The sequence below is a fragment of the Megalopta genalis genome, chromosome 6 (genome assembly GCF_051020955.1).
Source record: "Megalopta genalis isolate 19385.01 chromosome 6, iyMegGena1_principal, whole genome shotgun sequence".
Classification (NCBI taxonomy): Eukaryota; Metazoa; Arthropoda; class Insecta; order Hymenoptera; family Halictidae; genus Megalopta; species Megalopta genalis.
This window is the reverse complement of record NC_135018.1, coordinates 3,399,740-3,422,515: the sequence shown is the minus strand read 5'-3', so window position 1 is coordinate 3,422,515 and position 22,776 is coordinate 3,399,740. Positions and strand designations below refer to the sequence as shown.

General features: G+C 37.2%; 1 protein-coding gene across 3 annotated transcripts; it reads left to right on the top strand.

The window, feature by feature from the left end:
* Positions 1 to 614: 614 nt before the first annotated feature.
* On the top strand, positions 615 to 22,720 carry LOC117223904 (uncharacterized). 3 transcript variants are annotated; one of them, XM_076522881.1, is made up of 5 exons: positions 615 to 753; positions 955 to 1,135; positions 1,197 to 1,464; positions 21,715 to 22,039; positions 22,424 to 22,720. In XM_076522881.1, exons 3-5 carry the CDS (start codon positions 1,443 to 1,445, stop codon positions 22,461 to 22,463), a joined length of 387 nt encoding a protein of 128 aa, XP_076378996.1. In that variant the 5' UTR covers positions 615 to 753; positions 955 to 1,135; positions 1,197 to 1,442; the 3' UTR covers positions 22,464 to 22,720. The 3 variants fall into 3 exon arrangements, with proteins under 3 accessions (XP_076378996.1, XP_033332393.1, XP_033332391.1); XM_033476502.2 differs by having other exon boundaries at positions 955 to 1,464; XM_033476500.2 differs by lacking the exons at positions 615 to 753; positions 955 to 1,135; positions 1,197 to 1,464 and adding an exon at positions 14,739 to 15,475.
* The last annotated feature ends 56 nt before the right edge of the window (positions 22,721 to 22,776 follow it).

Here is a 22,776-nt window from a genome sequence, read left to right as displayed (position 1 = left end):
CCGAATCACGTGCGCATTTATTTAATACGCTGACATTAAGGTTATACTAACGATCACAGAGTCATCGCAATTCTGTTACAAATATCACAATCATACGTATCTGATCTTGCACCAGAATCACTAAAAATACGTAATAGTATCAAGTTCTTGATTTAAGAAGTACATAGATACAACTCATTTTCCCGGATCATCAAGACAAACTTGTGTATCTACTCAATTAGCGGCAACTTGAAGAAATTCATGGTCTATCTAAATGTATTGAAGATTGGAGTCAATTGGAGTAACGACAAATGGTATTACGAATATGTATGTACATGTAATTACAGGCTACACACAGTTACATGAATAATAATCGTCACAATATCTCTGTGTTATTTATTAACTTTATCGAAATAGTTCCATTAGTTTGTCACTCGGTGTAATAAATTTTCTTCTTCTATGTTCATTTTTTTTTATCACGTTACTGTTACTTAAACATGGACTATGATCTTTCATTAGGCAAGGCTGCCATGTTACTAGATTTTCTCTTTTTTGATACGCGATTTACAAATTATTGGTTCCCCCGAAATCCCAATTGTTCACAATGCTTATGTCTTTCTAATAATTTTACCAATACCGAAAAGAAATATCAATCATTCTCTTCTTATATCGTTAATGTTAAATGGAAAATTTGATTTCAATCGTTATCTGATTGCATGTAAAATGGACATAATCGCAATTATTATCGACAACAGCATCGAACGATCTACTAAGGTAAGAGTCACAAGATAAGAGTGTTCTTCTTCTAAACGTAAACTTTTTAAGATAATAAAATTGATACGCACAGATTTATGTGGACACGTATGTACATAATAGGAACCATGAAATTCATGTTGCGTCACTGCGAATGATACTGTATGTACGTACATACATAGTAACATCATACACTTGTATAACGTACCACGTGATCGACAGGAAAGAAACATAGACTGGGTGAAGAAGGTAGGGGCAGCGTTATCATGAACGGGGATCCGCAAGTCACGATACGGGCCTGGTTTTGTCGAACGAGCGTTTGCAGTGGTATTCAGGCAGTAGCCGTCTCAGAAGCCGGAACGTACATTGAGTGTGTATACTGTATACGTCGTGAGCGAAAAAGGTAAGCACAGCACGCTAAAGCCGCAGAGAAACCTTGAGAGCGGACAGCAATTCGCCGACAGGGATCGACTGAGTTAGCGGGTTCGAAAAGATCATCGAGAAAATCGGAAGGCATCGTGACGGTGTCACATCGAGGCGACCGACCATATTCCAACGAGGAACTTTCGCAGGCGATATCGTAGCGAAACATAAAAACGAGACACTGGGGTGCACCCGACAGGGCGATCCATCTGTCTCGATACACCCACGAACACCCGTTCAATTTTCACGCTAGAAGGCGGCCGTCCAGCAGGGCGATACTATTTTATATGACTTTTCTTCGACGTCAAGGTGAGTTGAATCAGGGCATGGTATACTCTTATCCGGTATCTCTTTCGTTGCTTTCCGACGCTAATTTTAGCGACCAGCCATTTTGGACACGAGGAACGTGCGCCGATCTACGGTGTGTGCGGCCCGTTTCTACGGAAATGAAACGTTTCTCTGTCTCTTTCTTTCTTTCCATTCTCCGTCTTTCTCTAACGCGTGCTACGTCGCCTTTGCTGGCCTATTCTTTTTTCCCCACTTTCCTCGCAAGAGTTCTCGACATTTCTGCGGCGAAACGATCGATATTACTCGGTGAAATTTCTATCGCGTGGACCAAAACGGCTGGTCGAGGCTTCTCGTATGACCGATACCGAAACGATCGCAGCAACACCACGCGATATCGATGTGCCGATGAATCACGTTCAAACCTTTTTCGGCTATTATAATGGGGAAACAAGTGGAACGTGACCGCTCCTGTTGCGTGGAAAGCAGCAATAATTGATCTAACCTAACGTTTCTTCAAACCGCACGTTGCGGAATCGATTGTTCCGATTGGTTATCTGTCACGAAATTTTGCATGCGATATCAATATTTATTTCTACGTTCGTTACAAAGTGCAATGTCATCCGGTGATTAGCAATTATGCTCGCTGTTTCTCTAACAAAGACATCGATTCCCCGAATCCGTTTGATACGTTCAGGCATGTTGTTCGAACGTGTTTCAATGTTTCGGTATCGATGATGCCTACAGAAGCAGAAATATATATATATTTTATTTTTGGTTACGGTTATCTGTTGTTATTAATCGATGCTTTCACAAAAAGTGACATTATTATGAAATGTATTAATTTGTATTTCACAAGGATACTTTAGCTGTGGTTGAAAAAAATTCAATGTTTTCAATGAGGTTGAGCCAGTTCCGAAAATGTTTTTTTTTTCAAACTGCTGCTAACGTCATTTGGATCAAGCTCGCGCACACATTCGTGGACACGATCTATGAACGCCTTTATTTACAGTACTTTCGAGGTGTGCTTGGAATATTTTTCTCGTCGATTATCATACAATCGGTAACATTTATCTGAGCCTGGAATTTTTTTAATCAGCCTCGAATGATGATACACGAGGAAGTTATCAGGAGGATAATAAGAATAATTATTTTGATTCATTGAAAGCTGGTGTTTCATTAAGTGTTTGTTTATGTTACAAGAAATAATCGGTATCGCGAAATATCTTCGTTTCGAAATCGAATCGAGTACAACGTCGATTGAATCGGAATAAGATTACAAAAGGTTAACTCTTATTTTGACACATATCCTTTTCCCGATCATGCAATATTTATGTTTCGATCCGCTCACCTAATTCGGGCTTAAATTGTTCAATATATATAATATATATGATATATATATTCTCTTTGAATCAAACTTTCTTGCATTTGCGTTTACTACGTTATGCTTTCGTCGGTTAAAGAAATGTACCGACGGAAGATAGTGGCTGCCACATACGAAGTGTATATGTATATTTAATAACGATCAAGATAGCAACTAGATAAGATTCTATTGGAATAGTGTTCCAAAAGTGCTATTTGAAATATTCTGTGCAAAATCAAATCAAATAATATCATAAATATCATACGACGCATCGACAAATAAAATATTTCAATGAAAGCAAATTCAGGGAAGAAATGGTACTCTAACAAAACAGCAATCGTGTAATATAATTACCTTATATTATATATAATATAATATATTATATTATTATATATTATATTATATTATTATATTATATATATATATATATTACCTTAACATTTATACATATGTATAAATCTACTGTTTACGCTTTTGTTTAGAAAGGTGGATCATTCATTATTTAGTACAATATTTTATTTTGCGCCAGCCAAGTTCAACGTGGGTTCGTTCAGGTCCGGTTTTGAAACTGATTCTCCGAACGTTCTCGCGTGTAATCGGACCTTCTGTTCCCTTCGTGCACGCATGCCTTATTTTTTCCGTTTATCTGCGGCTTAAGATGGCCTGCTTTGACCCTTAAGTATGCATAGCCGCACGATAGCGATGCAAAATAATAAATACCTCTTAATCAGTTCATCAGTGGTTCTCAGCCGGCCATGGCTGTGGACCGGAAATTGGTTCTAGCTGCGCCATCTTTTGAGAACAAAAGGCGTGAGTGAGCAAACACTTCCGTCGTCGTCGAGGTGACACCGATTTTATTATTAGGTTGATCGGAAGGTACTTAACGCTGTTTTACCAAAAAGAAAAAGAACAAATAATAAATATGCTAACAGGGTCACGTATAAAGCGTCGATCGTGATCTTTGTATTTTCCGTAAAATGGTTTAATCAATCTTGTTATACTCGTAGTACAATTATTCAGGGGATCTGTGACCTATTATCATATATTCTCATGTTAGGTACACGATGCATTAAAAAGGTATTGCAATTGAACTGTTTGCCAATCAATGTTCAATGCTATGTAAAATCGAGAATTGTTGATTTTTACAAATTTGTATTCGTACAAACTGTAATGTTTTCAAGACTATTAAAGAAATATTTTTCTTGATCAAATTACACCGACTTTTTATTGCTGCGTCTCGACGGTGGCAATGAGTGTACTATTGCGCTTGGACTATTCACGGTTTGCAAGAACCTTCGGATAAGGATGCGTGGTCGGTCGAAAATAAGATTTCGCAGTAGAACTTTTCCAATCTCTTTTCTTCCGATCGATCGAGACTCATCATCGGTTTCGTTACGCAAGGCGTTTAATCGCTCGTCATAGATAACTCTATTTATTTAACGATTCGCGTTGCAGTAAATGCTAAACATTCTTCGTACGCCGTCAGATCAATGAAAAGTCTTTTCCTTGAGCGTTACATACTTTTCGTGGAACCAGCACTTTTCAAATCTGTTTTTCTCGTTCATCATTTTTTCCACTCTATGTTTCTGCAACGTGTGCAATGAAGCATTTAATATTAATGTCTGTAAAGCGAATAATTTAGAACCAGAAACGTATCATTAAGTCTCGTAAGACACATTAGGGTCTCGTTTAATTGAAGGCGCACACGTTTTTAGTAACGTTCAATTATCGAGTCGAGAGCCTAAATCGTCCGTTTCTTTTTCTACTTGCTATTTTCTCAGTTGTCGAAAGATTTTCGGAAATGATAGCACACCAATTGTTACGAGAAGCAACATGTAACACCGTTCAAAACTGCTTCAGCGCTCGCAGTTCGAACATTAGTTGTTCCTGTTGGTTATCTATGATTACGTATTTGAAATAAATATACTGCTCGAAATAGAAACTCGCTTATATAATTTAGTGGAACAAAGATACAACGTTCGACGTGCACAGTAAACTGATTATAAATAATAGATTGTGATAAACGAAACGATGCACGATTTACAGTTTTCGCGGAAAGAATTTCTGAAAATTGTGTCACATCGATCCGTTTACGCATTTTATTTCCGTATTTACGCAAAGCCGATCGAAATGAATCGCGCAGAAATATTTGCAGTACTTCTGTGTTACAGCATAATTAGCAATTATTTTTAGCCACATGGGAGGCGAGAGCTTTCCCGGTGGGAAAATCTCGGAAATAACTTTAAACTCGTTGTGTCGGCGTTTCACCGACGCCCAGAAAGTATAATAAGCTGTGGAGGTGTGGTCGCACTTCTTTCTCTTGGCCTGTACACGATTCGGTACTTACGGCCATGCAAGCACATACAGCCCATATCCCACGATATCATTCGCCCACGGCTTTCTCGAAGGATCGCTTCGTTTTCGAGCCGCGCACGCAGCTTTACGTAACCGTTCCCGCGGAGTGAAAGTTGCTAGATAGCGTTGCATTTTAAACTTGCTCTAGTAAACAATTTGCTAGCTGACCCGATCGATCCCGTTCGAGAGAGCGCTGCGTCGCCCGTTTTCTCTGTGTCAAGTTCGGTCAACGCACAATTATCTCCTGCGACGCATCCCCCGGGCGGCCAGCGTTATCAATTCCGTCGTTTTCTCGCGCCTCGTATTCCAATAATTTCTTGCTCCCTCTTGGGTCGACTTTGTTGCTCTCGTTATCCCGGGATAACACGTTACAGCCTCGGATATTTTATTCACGCGTATTATCTCAACTGCGGGCTATTTGGTTAATGTTTCTCCATCATTTTGGTACAGACAGAAAATATTGTATATTATTAATATACTTTGATCATTCATATTAGACGGTTACACGATAAATCTGGTAATTTTATGTTTTGAAGATAGTTTGAATCTTAGTGGCGATGCGCTTGATTTAGCTTTTTATATATAAAATAAATTTCTTTGATATTGGACCAACATCGGGAGATAGCAAAACTTTTTCTGGTGAAATAGGGTAGGTTTGCGCCAGAAGGTCTGTTTTTCATATAAATCTATTTCAGTAATAACAATTTAGAAATTTGCCATTTCATTTTATATAAACCACAACTATTATGCTTTACTTTTACTATAGTACTATTATAGTACTATTATAGTACTATATTATAGTACTATATATATATTATAGTATATATTATAGTATATATTATAGTACTATAGTGCTATTATAGTACTATATATATTATAGTATATATTATAGTACTGTAGTACTATTATAGTACTATATTATAGTATATATTATAGTACTATATTATAGTATATATTATAGTACTATATTATAGTATATATTATAGTACTATAGTACTATTATAGTACTATATTATAGTACTATAGTACTACTTTTACTTTTTATATAGTTCTTTTTTTTAATCATTCTTTGAGGATACTTTTATTCATATACCAGATACGAAAGAATCAGAATAATTCTGACAAATGCGAACAGAGAGTCGAAAACTTCTGATCTGTATCGCGGTACAGTAATGGGACCTACTACAGCATGATTTTCTTACTCCCTAAGCTGGCGTGCACATCCCCACCATTTTACTGCGCATCCAATCCACAGTGGATCCTATCTCAGCAGTGAACCGTCAGCGAATCAGAGCAAAGACAATTTCTATATCGACCCTCGCTAACGGATCAGCGTAACGGAGCGGCCTGGAGGTGTGCAGGAGTAGGACCCATCACTGTATAAACATAAGAAGTGCCTGTGACCTAAACACCGGCCAATGTGAGGCTTTCAGAGATCAGCTGACGCGAGGCGGCCGATCTCGCCTCTCATTGGTCAGTGTTTTTCGTTGATAACACGTAATCATAGCCGCGGATTGCATTTTCGCTATGGAAAAGGTTACTTCGAATGACCTCAGGACTCACCCCTTTCCGGATGTTAACATAATTATGGCACACATAACTACTATGCACACGGTTAACATAATTGCTATGCACACTGCATAATGTGCAGGTGTGTTTGACCTTAAACTTGCCATTGCGCGTGTCATAAAAGTCTCCAATTTCTTTATGACTGTACAGTTAGCTGCTATACACTCAGCGCTGTTTCTACGTGAAGTGGTCACAATCAAAGTGAAAAAATCTAGTCAACTTTGTTATATCGTCTTTTAATAAATTTTAATCGCTTCTCAAATGTCCATCAATATCAAAAATGGAAAAATTGTAGTTGAGACGAATATGATGATTGACATTTTGGCATTCGAGTATCGTACATATATTTTTTAGAATTTCAGTGATTATTTTCGTATAATAATAAAAATAAACAATATTAATAAATATAAATATAATATATTATATTTAATTAATATTTTATATTAATATTAATATCAATATTAATATCAATATTAATAAATATAAAAATAAACAATATTTTGGAATCGGCAGCAAATATCTTGAGCGTTAATTAAGAAGAATTTGCTACATATACTATTCCATCATTTTTCTCAATTTTTTCTTGATGGAGTTGACCCGATTTGGCAAATTTGGAAAATTTATTACAGTCTCTAAAGTTTGAAAAGTCTTTGTTTAGGTGCAAGAGGGTTGTAAAAGTAATTGCTGCAACAAATCTTGCCTTTTCTACCCTTATATTATGAAACAAGTTGTTCTAATTTTGTGTGTTCTTTTTATGGATACCGGGGTGTGGTAGTTAACGTACTAAAAAAAGTTTCAGTTCAACATCCTTTTCCTTCATAAGTTATACCTAACCAGACCCTTTTTTTCATAAATTTAACGATGCGAGCTCGTGCAAGGATGCTCGGCGTATATAGTTGCAGCGTGTCAGATATTTTTAGAAAGTTTAAGATTCAACGCTAGGTGAAACCGAGCCTCTGCTAAAATCTGTCCAGACAGTAAAAAAAAAAAGTTCGCATAAATAATGCTCGCAACACCTGTTTCGAACGGATGTTCGGGTATGCTAATTTTGGATCTGTGAAATTCGTTTTGCAATGGAGGAATTCATTAAAATGCTTATTGAAAATAACGTGTATCGCTTCAATCGATTGTTTATTCTCTGGAGATGCGAACGTTGCGAGTATCTTTTACAGATTTATATGACTTTGTACGAAATACAAAGACACTGAATTAGATATAAAGTGCAATTAGATGCAATAATATCTCTATTTTATTGAAACAACTAAATAAAGGTAATAATAAATATCATTTCCCGTAATTATTTCCTTACCTTCATAATGCAGTATCAATGGGTACCCGAGATTCTTCTGATTCAAATGAGCTCAAACACAATGTAAATCGGATTTATTTAAGCTGCTCTCGGATTAATTAATAAGCAGTCTATAATAATAAATCGTAGTCCGATTTACATCGTGTTTGGACTCGTATGAATCAGAAAAATCGCAGCTGGTGTAGTGGAACAGTGGTTACTGTCGTGTGGCCAGTTGCTGTGCTTTTCGTTCGTTTGAATTCTTTTATCAAAACATTTACAGAATAAAAAAAGCAAACAAATGTGATATATCATACTCGATAAATATAAAGTTAACTATGCCCGAAAACCAAGCAAAAGACACAGCAATTGATCACACCACAGTAACCGGCGCCAGTAACCCTATCCATTGTTGCTACAATTATAAAAGTAAGAGAAAAATTACTGAAAACAAAATTATCTTGCATGTTTTACTGCGAGTGTTACTATAGCGTGTTACTATAGCCATTTCCTATCCCCGTGCATCCAGCGATCTGGAAACGCTGCGGTGGGGGAAGAGTGGGGACCCGGGTCGTATAAATTTAACCGCAACGATTTTCCGTAAATTTAACCGTGCGCTGTCGCGGAACCGGCGCCAGTAACCCTATCCATTGTTGCTACAATTATAAAAGTAAGAGAAAAATTACTGAAAACAAAATTATCTTGCATGTTTTACTGCGAGTGTTACTATAGCGTGTTACTATAGCCATTTCCTATCCCCGTGTATCCAGCGATCTGGAAACGCTGCGGTGGGGGAAGAGTGGGGGCCCGGGTCGTATAAATTTAACCGCACCGATTTTCCGTAAATTTAACCGTGCGCTATCGCGGAACTGGCGCCAGTAACCCTATCCATTGTTGCTACAATTATAAAAGTAAGAGAAAAATTACTGAAAACAAAATTATCTCGCATGTTTTACTGCAAGTGTTACTATAGCGTGTTACTATAGCCATTTCCTATCCCCGTGTATCCAGCGATCTGGAAACGCTGTGGTGGGGGAAGAGTGGGGGTCCGGGTCGTATAAATTTAACCGCACCGATTTTCCGTAAATTTAACCGTGCGCTATCGCGGAACCGGCGCGCGACACACAGCGACGGTCGCGGCGTGTACACGAGCCCGTTTACGCAGCCAGCAACGCAACCTTCACCCAGCCAGCTCGGGTCGAAGCGGGTGCAACGCGCATTTGCATAAGGGAGTCGCATGCGGCATTATCGCATTGGATCTGTCTCAGCCGCGATACATCTTTTCGCAACGCAACCCGCCGGTTTTGGCCTTCACCCAAACGTATCCGACCGTCAGAAATGATTGATTGCATTCTGGAGCAATGCATAATGCATGTAAACGGACCGGACGCGATGGATAATAAACCCGCACGAAAATACAGAGCCGTGATCTGTTGCGCGCACGAAACACCGCGCGCGTCGGCCGCATCGCTGCGACGACGACGCCTAAACTCGATGCCGTTGTGAAATGGAAGCCGTCGAGACGATAAGGCGAACGCCGCGTCCTATTCCGCAAGCCGATACCTTCTGGTCCTCTCCTCGTTCCTCTCGCAGAATGCACGACGCGACAGCTCCGCAACTTTATATACGGTATTACTTATCGACGAAACGGGAAGAGCTTTTTTCGGCATTGGAAGCTCAAACGGAAATTGATCTTTTTTTCCTTCCACTTTCTTCGCATATTGGGCATATAAAACGTGTGTTTCTTCGGCACCACGGTCTTCGTGGTATCGACGATAACACTTTATACATTCAATCGATATCGTTCACCGTGGGAAGAGTAAAGCCCTGTGCAATAATAATAATAATTCCGCGTCGTAAATGCCATAGTTTTCTTCATCGTCGCTTTCGTCATTTAGAGTAATATCTTCGTCGTTCGTCGAACCGTCGCTTTTTTCGTTGTATTTCGTTATGCTGTATGCTTTATTTTAGTGGTTCCCTTGGAATTATTTTAGAATATTATAGTGTATATTTTATTTATAGTATAATTATAGAACTTAAGAAGATCTCACATATTTTGGAAACGATAACGTGTCAAATATTCAGGAATTTTCAGGATATCTGTTCAATATTTAATAATATATAACTAGCAAATACTAAGCTTCATTGAATAATACTATTAATTAATAGTATAATATATATATAATATAATAGTATAATATAGCAGTATTGATAATAGTATCAATGAAAATAATTATTCACTTACCATTTTGAAGATATTAAATTGTACATAAAGATATAACTAGCAAATACTAAGCTTTATTGAATAACACTATTAATTAATAGTATAATATATATATAATATAATAGTATAATATAGCAGTATTGATAATAGTATCAATGAAAATAATTATTCACTTACCATTTTGAAGATATTAAATTGTACATGAAGATATAACTAGCAAATACTAAGCTTCATTGAATAATACTGTTAATTAATAGTATAATATATATAATATAATAGTATAATATAGCAGTATTGATAATAGTATCAATGAAAATAATTATTCACTTACCATTTTGAAGATACTAAATTGTACATAAAGATATAACTAGCAAATACTAAGCTTCATTGAATAATACTATTAATTAATAGTATAATATATATAATATAATAGTATAATATAGCAGTATTGATAATAGTATCAATGAAAATAATTATTCACTTACCATTTTGAAGATATTAAATTGTACACAAAGATATAACTAGCAAATACTAAGCTTCATTGAATAATACTGTTAATTAATAGTATAATATATATAATGTAATAGTATAATATAGTAGTATTGATAATAGTATCAATGAAAATAATTATTCACTTACCATTTTGAAGATATTAAATTGTACACAAAGATATAACTAGCAAATACTAAGCTTCATTGAATAATACTGTTAATTAATAGTATAATATATATAATATAATAGAGTATAATATAGCAGTATTGATAATAGTATCAATGAAAATAATTATTCACTTACCATTTTGAAGATATTAAATTGTACATAAAGATATAACTAGCAAATACTAAGCTTCATTGAATAATACTATTAATTAATAGTATAATATATATAATATAATAGTATAATATAGCAGTATTAATAATAGTATCAGTGAAAATAATTATTCACTTTCCATTTTGAAGATATTAAATTGTACATAAAGTTTCCGGAAAGGGAAATCTGATCTTCGAGAAATTCGTGGACAATAGTTATCTTTAAAGGCAACAACGTCAAGAAAATGATCTGATAATTAGCATACGGTTACCCTTCGTACCTACTTTTTTCGATTATGGTAGAACAAATTTGATGTAAAATGTATTTTTTCGTAAGCTATCTTTATCCTTTAATTGGATAATAATAATAATAATAATAAGTTCATGATTTGTTAGGTAAACTAACATTTTCTATGGGTACGTTTTACATCGATATATACGGTACAAAGTAGCCCTTTGTAATTATACGTTAGTTGGCATGCTGCTTGAGTAAGTGCACAGTACACTGTCCTTTCTCTCGCTACAAACGCGACACACTTATTTACCACGTGAACGAGGCGATTATTTAAAAATAATCAACAGGTAAATCGTTTAATGGGATCACCGTGAGTTCTCTGCAGCCACAAAAAGTCCGCGAGGCGAAAACGGCTTGTCAGCTTTATCATAATAGTTATTCTTTTAATCTTGCATTTATTATATTTCTACGTAGTATAAGAAACGTTGGTCTCGCAGATGTCACCGTAACGTAACAATGAAATCGATGAAAGACATACGCGAAGCATTTATCCTTGCACTACGACATACACGATTATTATTGATTCGCTTAAGTTGATATTCGCCTAAGTTTTATAACTCGTTATTTTCTGACGAACTTCGGAACTATAACAACGCTTATGAGTCGGTTACTGTGGGTTGACCGACTGCTACGACTTTGCTTTGTTTTCGAGCATGATTCACTTTATATTTGAGCCGTTTATTTTGAAAGTGGCATAAGTCACTTTGTTTTTAAGTCGATATATATAAGGGTTTGCGTTTTAAAACGTTTCAAAATATGGATGCTAACTTTCGAGAAGATTTACTTGTATTTGTTATCTCAGGATACTGTATGTATTGATATATCTATTGATAATATACAATATATATTGATATATCTATTGATAATACAATATATATTGATATATCTATTGATAATAAAATATATATTGATATATCTATTGATAATACAATATATATTGATATATCTATTGTTGATACAATATATATTGATATATCTATCGATGGTACAATATATATTGATATATCTATTGATAATAAAATATATATTGATATATCTATTGATAATACAATATATATTGATATATCTATTGATAATAAAATATATATTGATATATCTATTGATAATACAATATATATTGATATATCTATTGTTGATACAATATATATTGATATATCTATCGATGGTACAATATATATTGATATATCTATTGATAATAAAATATATATTGATATATCTATTGATAATACAATATATATTGATATATCTATTGATAATAAAATATATATTGATATATCTATTGATAATACAATATATATTGATATATCTATTGTTGATACAATATATATTGATATATCTATCGATGGTACAATATATATTGATATATCTATTGATACAATATATATTGATATATCTCAGTATAAATAATTTCGTATAAACATTAAAAAATCACCACTTTTCATTACGGTAAAGTGACTTATGCCGCTTTCAAAATAAACGGCTCATTTATCGAATACAATATGTTACATTTTTTTTTTTATTCAGAAATCAATTAGGGACGTTACTCTAATCGACTGTTCTAAGATGATCTACAAAAACGAGAATCTCGAGGTCGACAAAGTATTTGTAAACTTCAGATTTGTGTACTTCATAATTCTGGGTACAGTTAGATGTTGTATCATAAATCGCAATCCTACACTTCGCGACAGGAAGATAGTAAACTGTCTGATTTGGTCAATGTTATGTCAAAATAAAAAAAAAGGAAACTACAACTCTCTTATTATATTTCAATTTTAAATTTGCAATAGTATTGATATACGTGTTTGGAGTATATCCAGCTTCTTTTTTATGGTGGCTTGAAATAAACGTTGAACTTAGACGTCGGTGTCAAATAGCCGAGAGCCTTCAAAATGATAGCACAGCTACAAATGTTTCTTGCATAATCGTGGCAAAATGTAACATACAACGGAAAACCAAATTTTTCTTAGTCCACATTTAAATAAGTAGCCAGAGAAGCATTATTCATTTAACCTTTTGCACGCGAAGCCATTTTGACTATAAATCTAAATTCATTCTTCTGACTTATGGTATTTCTATTTTATATGACAATTTTATATGCATTTTATGCATATAAAATTTAGTCTTGTGACTCGTACAACAATTAGACTTTTAATAATTTTTTTATATCTAAGCTTTTGTAATGTAAAAATTATCTTGGAACGTGATGTAACAATTTTACAACCCTTTGCACTCTCGGTGGGTCACCACTCGAGTGCAAAGGGTTAAAAAATTGTTCGAATTTTTCGAACGTCCCGAATTCAATGCATCCAAAATCAATTGTGCTCGAAAACAAACCAAAGGCACAACGAATTGATTATCGCACAGTAACCGGCACCCTATCTCGCTTCCGCGCGTTATATCTACTCTCCTTACTTCGTCGAACCGTGCTCGAGCCAGCTGTTGGAAGCAAAAAGGTATCCCGTACACGAGAATTTACGTGCTGGCACCTCTCAACCGATGCAAAATTTAACCATGCGCTGCCGCGCCGTCCAAGACCAATAAAATAAACATATTACGTACCAACATTGTAACATCTTCAAAGGTTAAAAAGAACATGTTCACGTAATGCTGTCTTTCTGTCGCCGAGTGTACAGTAAATTCTCCCTAATTGACGCTCAGATTGGAAACAGCAATGGACAATTTAGGAAAAATATTACTATATATATAGTAATATTATAGTTATATAATATATATACTATATATTATATACTATAATATTATAGTTATATAATATATATACTATATATTATATACTTATAATATTACTACATATATAGTAATATTATTATATATAATTTATATAATTATTATTATAATAATTATTATATAATTATTATATATATAGTATACTATATTATACTATAGAATGTAGTAAATTATAATATAGTAATATTATAGTATAGTATACTATAGTATACTATATTATAATTTACTACATTCTTCCATCATTTTGCTTTACTTTTTCTTGCTGGACTAGAGACCCGATTTGGCCAAATAACCGGCTAAACCGTGACGGATACAATCATCTTCATCGAACTTAAAACAAAATTAACATTCATTACAGTATATAAAGAAAGTCAGTAATCGCCGAAAATCGGTAACCATAAAAACGCCTCTCGAGGCTCGAACAAGGACAATTTCCCCAAATCGTCCAATCATGAAGAACGTACTATCCACCCAACATATTCCCAGCGTGTAGAACTGAGAAAGAACATTTAGTTGCCGCAGATCGGTGCGTCTGAAACGAATGCGATCCGGGAACCGCCTGAAAGCCGTGCACCCACGTATCGCCTAACGACGACGACGACGACGACGACGAAGAGGAAGAATAAGAAGAAGAAGAAGAATAAGAAGAAGAAGAAGAAGAAGAAGAAGAGGACACCTAGACCCCGCGGAGTGTGTGCGGCAGCATCGGCCGGTCCTCGTGGCGTTGGATCGCTGAAATCTGACCTTGCCCGAAGAGTCCAGCGCGCGCGGCGTCGGCGGAGAGGCGGCACACAGCATACTAGAAATTCCGGCGCGTTGTTCGTTACGTCCGGATCGGGCCACGTCGAGATCAATATACGGTGGTATCCTCCCGGTGGGGCCGGAGGACGCGTGCGCGACCGCCGGACCCGTTGGAGTAGGTCGATCCGGGACCGGAGAGAGTTGCCGCGACGCACAGACGACGTCGAGGACTCGAGTTCACGGCAGCCGGCCAGAGAGCCACCACGTTATCCACGTAGAACGACTTCGTCGCCGACGACTGCCACGACGACGACGACGACGACGACGACTACGGCAATCAGAACGGGCACGACGAGAACGACCGGGACGACGACGACGACGACGACGACGACGGGAACGTGGAGGAGGAGACGAAGAAGAAGGCCCGCAATCAGCAGCCGCCGCCGCCGCGACGCGTGTGCCCCAGGCGAGCCGAGTACGAGCGAGCGCGTAGACCCGGCCCGAAACCAGCACCGGAACCACGCGGATTTCTTTCCTCGATTTAGCAGATCCCGTTCGCCTAGCGAGAGTCCCGACGAAGACACCGAGGGTACCGGCAGCTGCGGCCACGCTGGCAAATCACGACTTATGCGTCTGTACCGAGCAGGTAACGATCCTCGCGCCGGGGTTGCCCCGGACGCTTCGCCGAGCGAGAGAGGATCGGGTGGAACATATGTTCGCGATCACAGACATCGGTCCGCCCCGACCGACCACAGAGAGAAAGAGACTCTTCGGGTTCTCGCACATCCACGCGACCACCAGGTGATTCGGATCCGTCCGTGGCCGTCGCCGATTCGTTCCGCAGCTCGTTCCAAGATCTTCCCCTCAAGCTCACGCCGGTGCGGGCGCTCTTCTCCGGCTCCGTTTAAGCCCGGTTCCACGAGCTGCGTGACGTGCATCGACGTGGCCTCCTCGCGCATTCTGTGTGATACGGTGCAACGTGACCGCCGTGTGCACCGGTTTTCTCGCTTCGAAACGGCGCTTGCCACGTAGACGTATTCGTCGTTGTCTACCTTCGGCTCGCAGCGGATGCCGCGGACACGTCGTGTTCGTTCTAGACCCCGGTGGGAGTGGTTGGACGGCGGTTGTTTGTTCGCCGGCGAACGATGGGATTCGCGCGATGGGAGCCCGCGATCGATGATGATGCCGTGATCGAGGATTCCTTCGCGGAATCAACGGTGGATTAAATCGAATACAAGCTGTCGAACGGTCCTATTCGCATGGTCCTATTTAGTCTTCCACGGTGGTACGTGTCAGGCACTCCTTTAGGCTCTAGCAGCCCCCCTCCTCTCTCTCTCTCTCTCTCTCTCGGTCTCTCTCGGTCTTGCTCGTTCTCTCTCTCTCTGGCGCATCGATTTATTCCCCTGCTCTCGATTTACCTTCTCGCGGGGCATACCTCCCGATTGTTCTTCAGAAGCCTCTTCAGCGGTAACTGCTGCCCGATATTCCGCAGTCGGGACGGAATCGGGATCTCGAATCTGGGGGACCAGCTCGAAATCATCGTGCGAGGCTCGTTTTCGAGTAGACGATTTCTCGTTTCGCCGTCTGCCCCGAGCAATAAAAACGAGCCTGGTGATAAGGGAATGATCCGTCGGAACATCCCCGATCGAAAACAATCTCTCTCTCTCTCTCTCTCTCTCTCTCTCTCTCTCTCTCTCTCTGTTTGTTCGACAGCACCGATGGCCATTCTCGTCGAACGAAACTTGTACAACGTGTATCGACGTCAAACTCCATTGTTTGATCGTGATAAAGGTCGCCGCACCGTATAATCGCCGGCCAAATAGCGACTTAATGGCGTACGGACTCCATTAACGCGTTCTCTGGCACGCTCTATCCGCGGATCGGACGATAATCTGCTGGTAACGGAGGCCCGAAATTTCGGGCGACGCGTCGTCGCCGGTCGAGTAAATTTTCGTCGCGACGCGGTTAAACGCCGTTCAACGTTTACGGAGAGAAATCTTCTTTGAATTGAAACCCAGACAATCGAATTCTCCTGGAATTAATTTGTAACGAGGTCTTCGTTTAGATATTTATATTTATTTATATTTATATCTATATTTATTTATATTTATATCTATATTTATTTATATTTAGATATCTATATTTATTTATATTTATATCTATATTTATTTATATTTAGATATCTATATTTATTTATATTTAGATATCTATATTTATTTATATTTAAATATCTATATTTATTTATATTTAGATATTTATATTTGTATATTTATACATTTTTTAATATTTATATGTATTCATATTAATATTTCATTATATATTTTGTTATATAGGGCATATATATATATATATATATATATATATATTGGCATATAACACAGGAATCAAATATCGCATCTAGAACCAAAGGCTTTGACGCTAAGAAATATCTTGAACCGCTGAAAAAGACGTTGGACTCACCGATTGGCTTTATGCATGGCCACGAAAAGAGCGCAAATATGCGTTTCGTTGACTGCAAATTCGTTTACCCCCGCGCCCCTCTGCCAATTCGGATACTCGAGGCCCCCGCTGTATCGTCTATTCTGGAACCCGAGCCGCTCCTGGTTCTCGATATGAAATTCTGTTTCCATTAGAAATGGATCGATAGAGGATAGAGTGGGCGAATGCAGCAGCTTCGTTGCTCGCCGCCGTGTTGATAAACGGCCGTCGGCTACGGATAAAACCGTGGCCGCCCCCGCGTACGGAATTCTAGGGTGTTATTTCGCTCCGCGTGACCGGCATCGAAGGAAGGGGTGGCCCTGTGCACAACACGTGAGGACGCGAATATTTCACGGGGCGCGTCGATGAACCGCCAGCGAATTGCTCGCTATCCGCGAGAAAGTTTCTACATTTTGCTATTCGCAACCCCGGAAAAACGTACGGTTGCTGCAAAAGTTATTCGTACGCTGAACTTCCGATTTATCGACGGATATTCGATTAAATCGACTTGATGTTGACGAATTATGTAACTACCGGACCGCGGATTTTTGTGCGTTTATGGCAAAAATTAATAGGTCCAATAGAAAACTGTAACACATTAGGAGAATTGGAGGATATTGTTGCATTATTTTAAATAATGTATATTATGTCATATATTTTGTATATAATATTATATAATATATATTATTATATATAATAACATATATACATATAATAATATATATAATATATGTAACGTAATTATAATAATAATATATAATATATATAATATAATTATAATAAGAATATTATATATAATATATAATAATATATAATAATAGGTAATATAGTAATATTTATATATAATATAAATATATATAAATTACATATAAATTATATATTACATATATAATAATATATAATAATATTATTATATATATATAATATTATTAATAATATTATTATTATATATATAATATTTATAATATTATATTATACTATTATATTTAAATCAATGTATATCTATTATATCTAAATAGTAAAAAGACTATTATTGAGAGAGAAAACACATTTTCCTCTAGCTTGCATATCATACGATTAACTTGAGTTGCTTTTATCTTGCCCGAAGATTATAGTAATTACCGTTTCTCATAAAAACTTTATATCTTGTTTCTCAAACTTTAGCGAATTGCATCAGCAATTTCCGCTTCGGCGTAACGTTTGCGACCGGCACTAAAAGGGTTTAATCCCTCGCAGTCGCATGTCGGGCCAGATTCGACAATAACTTTCGCGCCGATAGTCAGTTGTTTCGCAGATTTGCGTCATATTCGCGACTAACGTTGCTACGATCGCTTGGCATTTAAGTACAATTGTAGTACTTCGCAACTGCTCCAAATAGGATGTGAAGTTACGTATGGGAACGTAATTGAATCACGTAATGTGCTATAGCAAATTCGAAAATGGAAGGGAGAGGAGAACCGCAGAGGTGTTTCGAGTTTGAAGAGCCTCTACCGTTCACAATTCATTTCTTTTCGAACTGCATTTGCACGATGCAGCGGACGCAAGATCGTCGGTTCTATCTAAAATGCTACAAATTTGAAACACCGTTGAAATATATAAATATATATAAATAAAATAATATTAATTTATATATTTATATTATATATTATATAATATAAATAAATAAATATTATATAATATTTGTATAATATATTTATATAATTATATATAATATTAAGATTATAAAATAAAATTATATAAAAATATATAAATATATATCATATACAAATGAGTTTACCGTAGACTTAAATTCCTGGTTGGTCGAAGCTCGATGAAATCGCTAACAGCAAGAGAAATCGTACGCCAAAGTATAATTGTTAAAAAGGAAAGCTGTAAACAGCTGCAAAGTGGAAGCTTCGGTGTGCAAATTGCGTGTGGCACGAATCGGTCGGGAAACAAATTTTCCAATCTATTCACAGATAATCGAGTCCGTAAAAAATGTCAAGAAAGAGCGCGCCTCCAATTTTCCACCTACTGTTAAACATACCATACTGCAAGGAAATAAACGTTCGTATTATCGTCGAACAATTTAAGCCTCCTCGTAAATGATAATAAACTCGTTTTTTTCTACAAATTATTAAGGATAAGGTTACCGCAATTATGACATATTGTATACAGGGATTGAGGATGGTATTGCTAACACCATCGATTATCGATTGTAATTTTCGCTTGTTGGTTGAATAATTTGTTTTTAGGAAAGAAGCGAAATAATGTTGCGACGGCGAGCCGAACGATAGAAGTTCTTCCGCGGCGAAAGAGTTTTCACGTTCGCCGAGTGATTAACAATCAGCCCTTATCTGTTCGCGAACGATTTACGTGATTCAGTTGCATCCGATGATTACAGCACGAATGCGACGCCTTGTTACAGTATCACTCGAAAGCGGATTACGCTGTGTTTTCGCATAATAGGATTTCATCGACGTAACAAAACCAATCGGGAATATCGGGACTGTCCCGCGATCCGTTCAAATACTGCGGGAGAATATGTTTTAAATGTTTGCATATTAAGAAAGCGAATATTAGCGATGCCGGTGTATCTGTGGTCAACGATATTGCTACACTTTTTCGCTGTCAAGTGTGCGGGCACTCGACGATTATTATTATTATTTTCACTTACTAGTTGAATAATTTTTTTTTCTTCTTCTACGTGTAGCAGATTATCATTATTATTATATACACTACTATTGTTGTTATTATTATTATAATTATAATTTTCACTTACTAATTGAATAATTTTTTATTCTTCTACGTGTGGAAAATTATTATTATTATTATACATACTATTGTTATTGTTATTATTATTATAATTATAATTATAATTATAATTATAATTTTCACTTACTAGTTGAATAATTTTTTATTCTTCTACGTGTAGAAGATTATTATTATTATTATACATACTATTATTATTATTATTATAATTTTCACTTACCAGTTGAATAATTTTTTATTCTTCTTCTACGTGTCCACATTTTTTTAACAACTACAACTCCTTCCGAGATAACCCGCTATACTCGCTTAAACGAGACACCCTGTATTTAAGGATACATTGGAAAGCGGTATAATATTTTTTTCGAACTGGCAACCAAGGATGATTCGATCGAACCGTTTGCCGGACGACGCCGTCATTTATTGTGCGTTTCGTTTGTCAGTTATTGCGACAGACGATGTGGTTCAGTAACGATATACGCGCAGCTTCGTTTCCGCCGGCCCGAATTGTTCCTTCAGTCGCAGACACGTCCGCGCGCAACCCTTTGCTATCATGCCTTTAGCACGGTCGGTTCCGCCGAAAAGTCACCCCGACGAGCGTTAGCCGCGGCGAATTGATGAAACGCGGAACACGGCAAAATTTTCTGAACGACGCGTCACGGCAAATCGAACAACCGGAACACAAATGACCAATCCGCTATACGTTCGCACGCGTGTGTTGTATCCCTTGTAGAAATCATCACCGATGCTCCGGCACGCTGAACGTTTTTAACAGGCACCGCGCGACCAAAACTCTAATAGTGTTCTTCCCGCGAATGGACAAGAATAGCAAGCGCCACAAATTCGTGTCACCAATCACTGTTCTGAACCGGTCCTGATGGCTGCGCTAGGTTCCACAAATTGAAATGGTTTGGCTCACCGAGCATAGGTTTGTGTGCTGTTGTGAACCGGTGTTCTTAGATCGCAAGAGAAACGCCGTGTTTCCGGCGGAGAAGTTCATAGAGAATGACTGCGAATTGTTAGGTCGCGATTTTGTTGCCAGTGTTAACTGTTGCTTGAACTGTTTAAAGGATGTAAATCGTCCTCTAAAAAGTTCGACTGCAAAACAGTGATTCTAAAAATACTTAAAGATAGAGAGAAAATATTTTTACAAAAACACTGAATGATTCTTTGCATATGAAAATAAGTCGTGAAGAGGTGAAAACTAATAATCCACTATTATATGATTTCAATAATTTTTTAATGTTATTAGGAGCAAAATATTCAGAAATTAACTCTATTTATACTGTAGTTACTTTAAGATAGTAACTATAGTATACTATATTATAGTATATATAATATATAACTATATTATACTATAGTATACTATAGTTATTCTAAGATAGAAACTATAGTAACTATAGTATACTATATTATACTATAATATAGTATATATAATATATAACTATATTATACTATAGTATACTATAGTTACTCTAAGATAGTATTAGTGTCCTTTAAAAAGCTGCTTACTGAATAGACAAGTTTAACTCTACATAATAATCTTTAGGTATCTAGATGGGTAAAAGCAATATTTACGCATACAAATTCTTTATTTTAATTTTAAAATTAGATTATAGTCTCAGGATGGTCAGTTAGACGTGGTCCATTTTGTTACAGAAACATCCAGGATATCATCCAGAGGGAAAAGATCGGTGTACAGCAAAGGTGGCGATAGTAGGACATTGTCCAAGCGATTTATAAACGGCAACACCATCACTTTCGCACGGTATAATCGTTTGTTGCGAGCAACCTGCGAGTTAACCACTCCAACCTGGTACCCAGGCATTCTTAGTGGCACAAGCAACGGACAGGCAGCGTGTATGATCATTGAAAACCACCCCCCTCTGCTCACCAAACCGAGGCAATATCTGTATCAAGATACCACCCAACGATTTCTGAACCATCTGGTCCTGCCTAAGCACAGGACCTCAAAATTTTCCAGGTTAATTTCACCATTTCACTCTTCCACTACTGTAAAATACATTGTATACATTGAAATAGTGGTACACAGGTACCACAAATAAGCAAAAATCTCTTTGTGTGCTGATCATTAGATCGAGGTCACCCTTTATGAATTCATTGTATTATTATTGCCGGGTACAGATAAACAGGATTTAATCTTGAAACATGTACACAATAGAATTAGGCAATGTTTACTCGAATTCCTTTTTTTTTCTTGATCCTATACTACTGTAACATGGTATCCTCTAAGAAACTTTCATCGCAGGTCAGATCCAAACTTGATGAATTTTTACCATTTACCGTCCTCTTATGTGAGTATTTTTGCTATTGGAATTGGATGACTGATTAAATAAATCTATTGCAGTAATAGGCATCGGAAGCTACAGTCGTTCAGAGAAACGTGACTGACGTCGGTGGGTAGTGCGGCTTGCCTTACCGCAGACAACGAAAATCACCCTGACTCGACACGTAACGAGCTACCATCGGGTAGCCATTACCTGGCAACGTCGCTGTACAGTAATCAAACTGCCGCTGGGAAGCGTGGAAAGTAGATCCAGAAGGACGAGGACGAAGACGTTACCTACCTGAACCAAGCAACGATAGAGGTCGAAGAGACCAGAGCAAGAAAGTTAGTAAACAACAACCGAATCACGGCTTGAACCGTCGCTCTCGTTGCGCGTTCGCAACGACGTTCCATCTGAGGTTGCAGTCGTATTC

Bases quoted from the DNA above. Each gene is read 5' to 3' on its own strand.
- LOC117223904 (XM_076522881.1), top strand. From the start codon at position 1,443: ATGACTTTTCTTCGACGTCAAG. The intron at 1,465-21,714 runs GTGAGTTGAATC...ATTTTGTTACAG, and splicing joins GACTTTTCTTCGACGTCAAG to AAACATCCAGGATATCATCC. The intron at 22,040-22,423 runs GTTAATTTCACC...AATCTATTGCAG, and splicing joins AGGACCTCAAAATTTTCCAG to TAATAGGCATCGGAAGCTAC.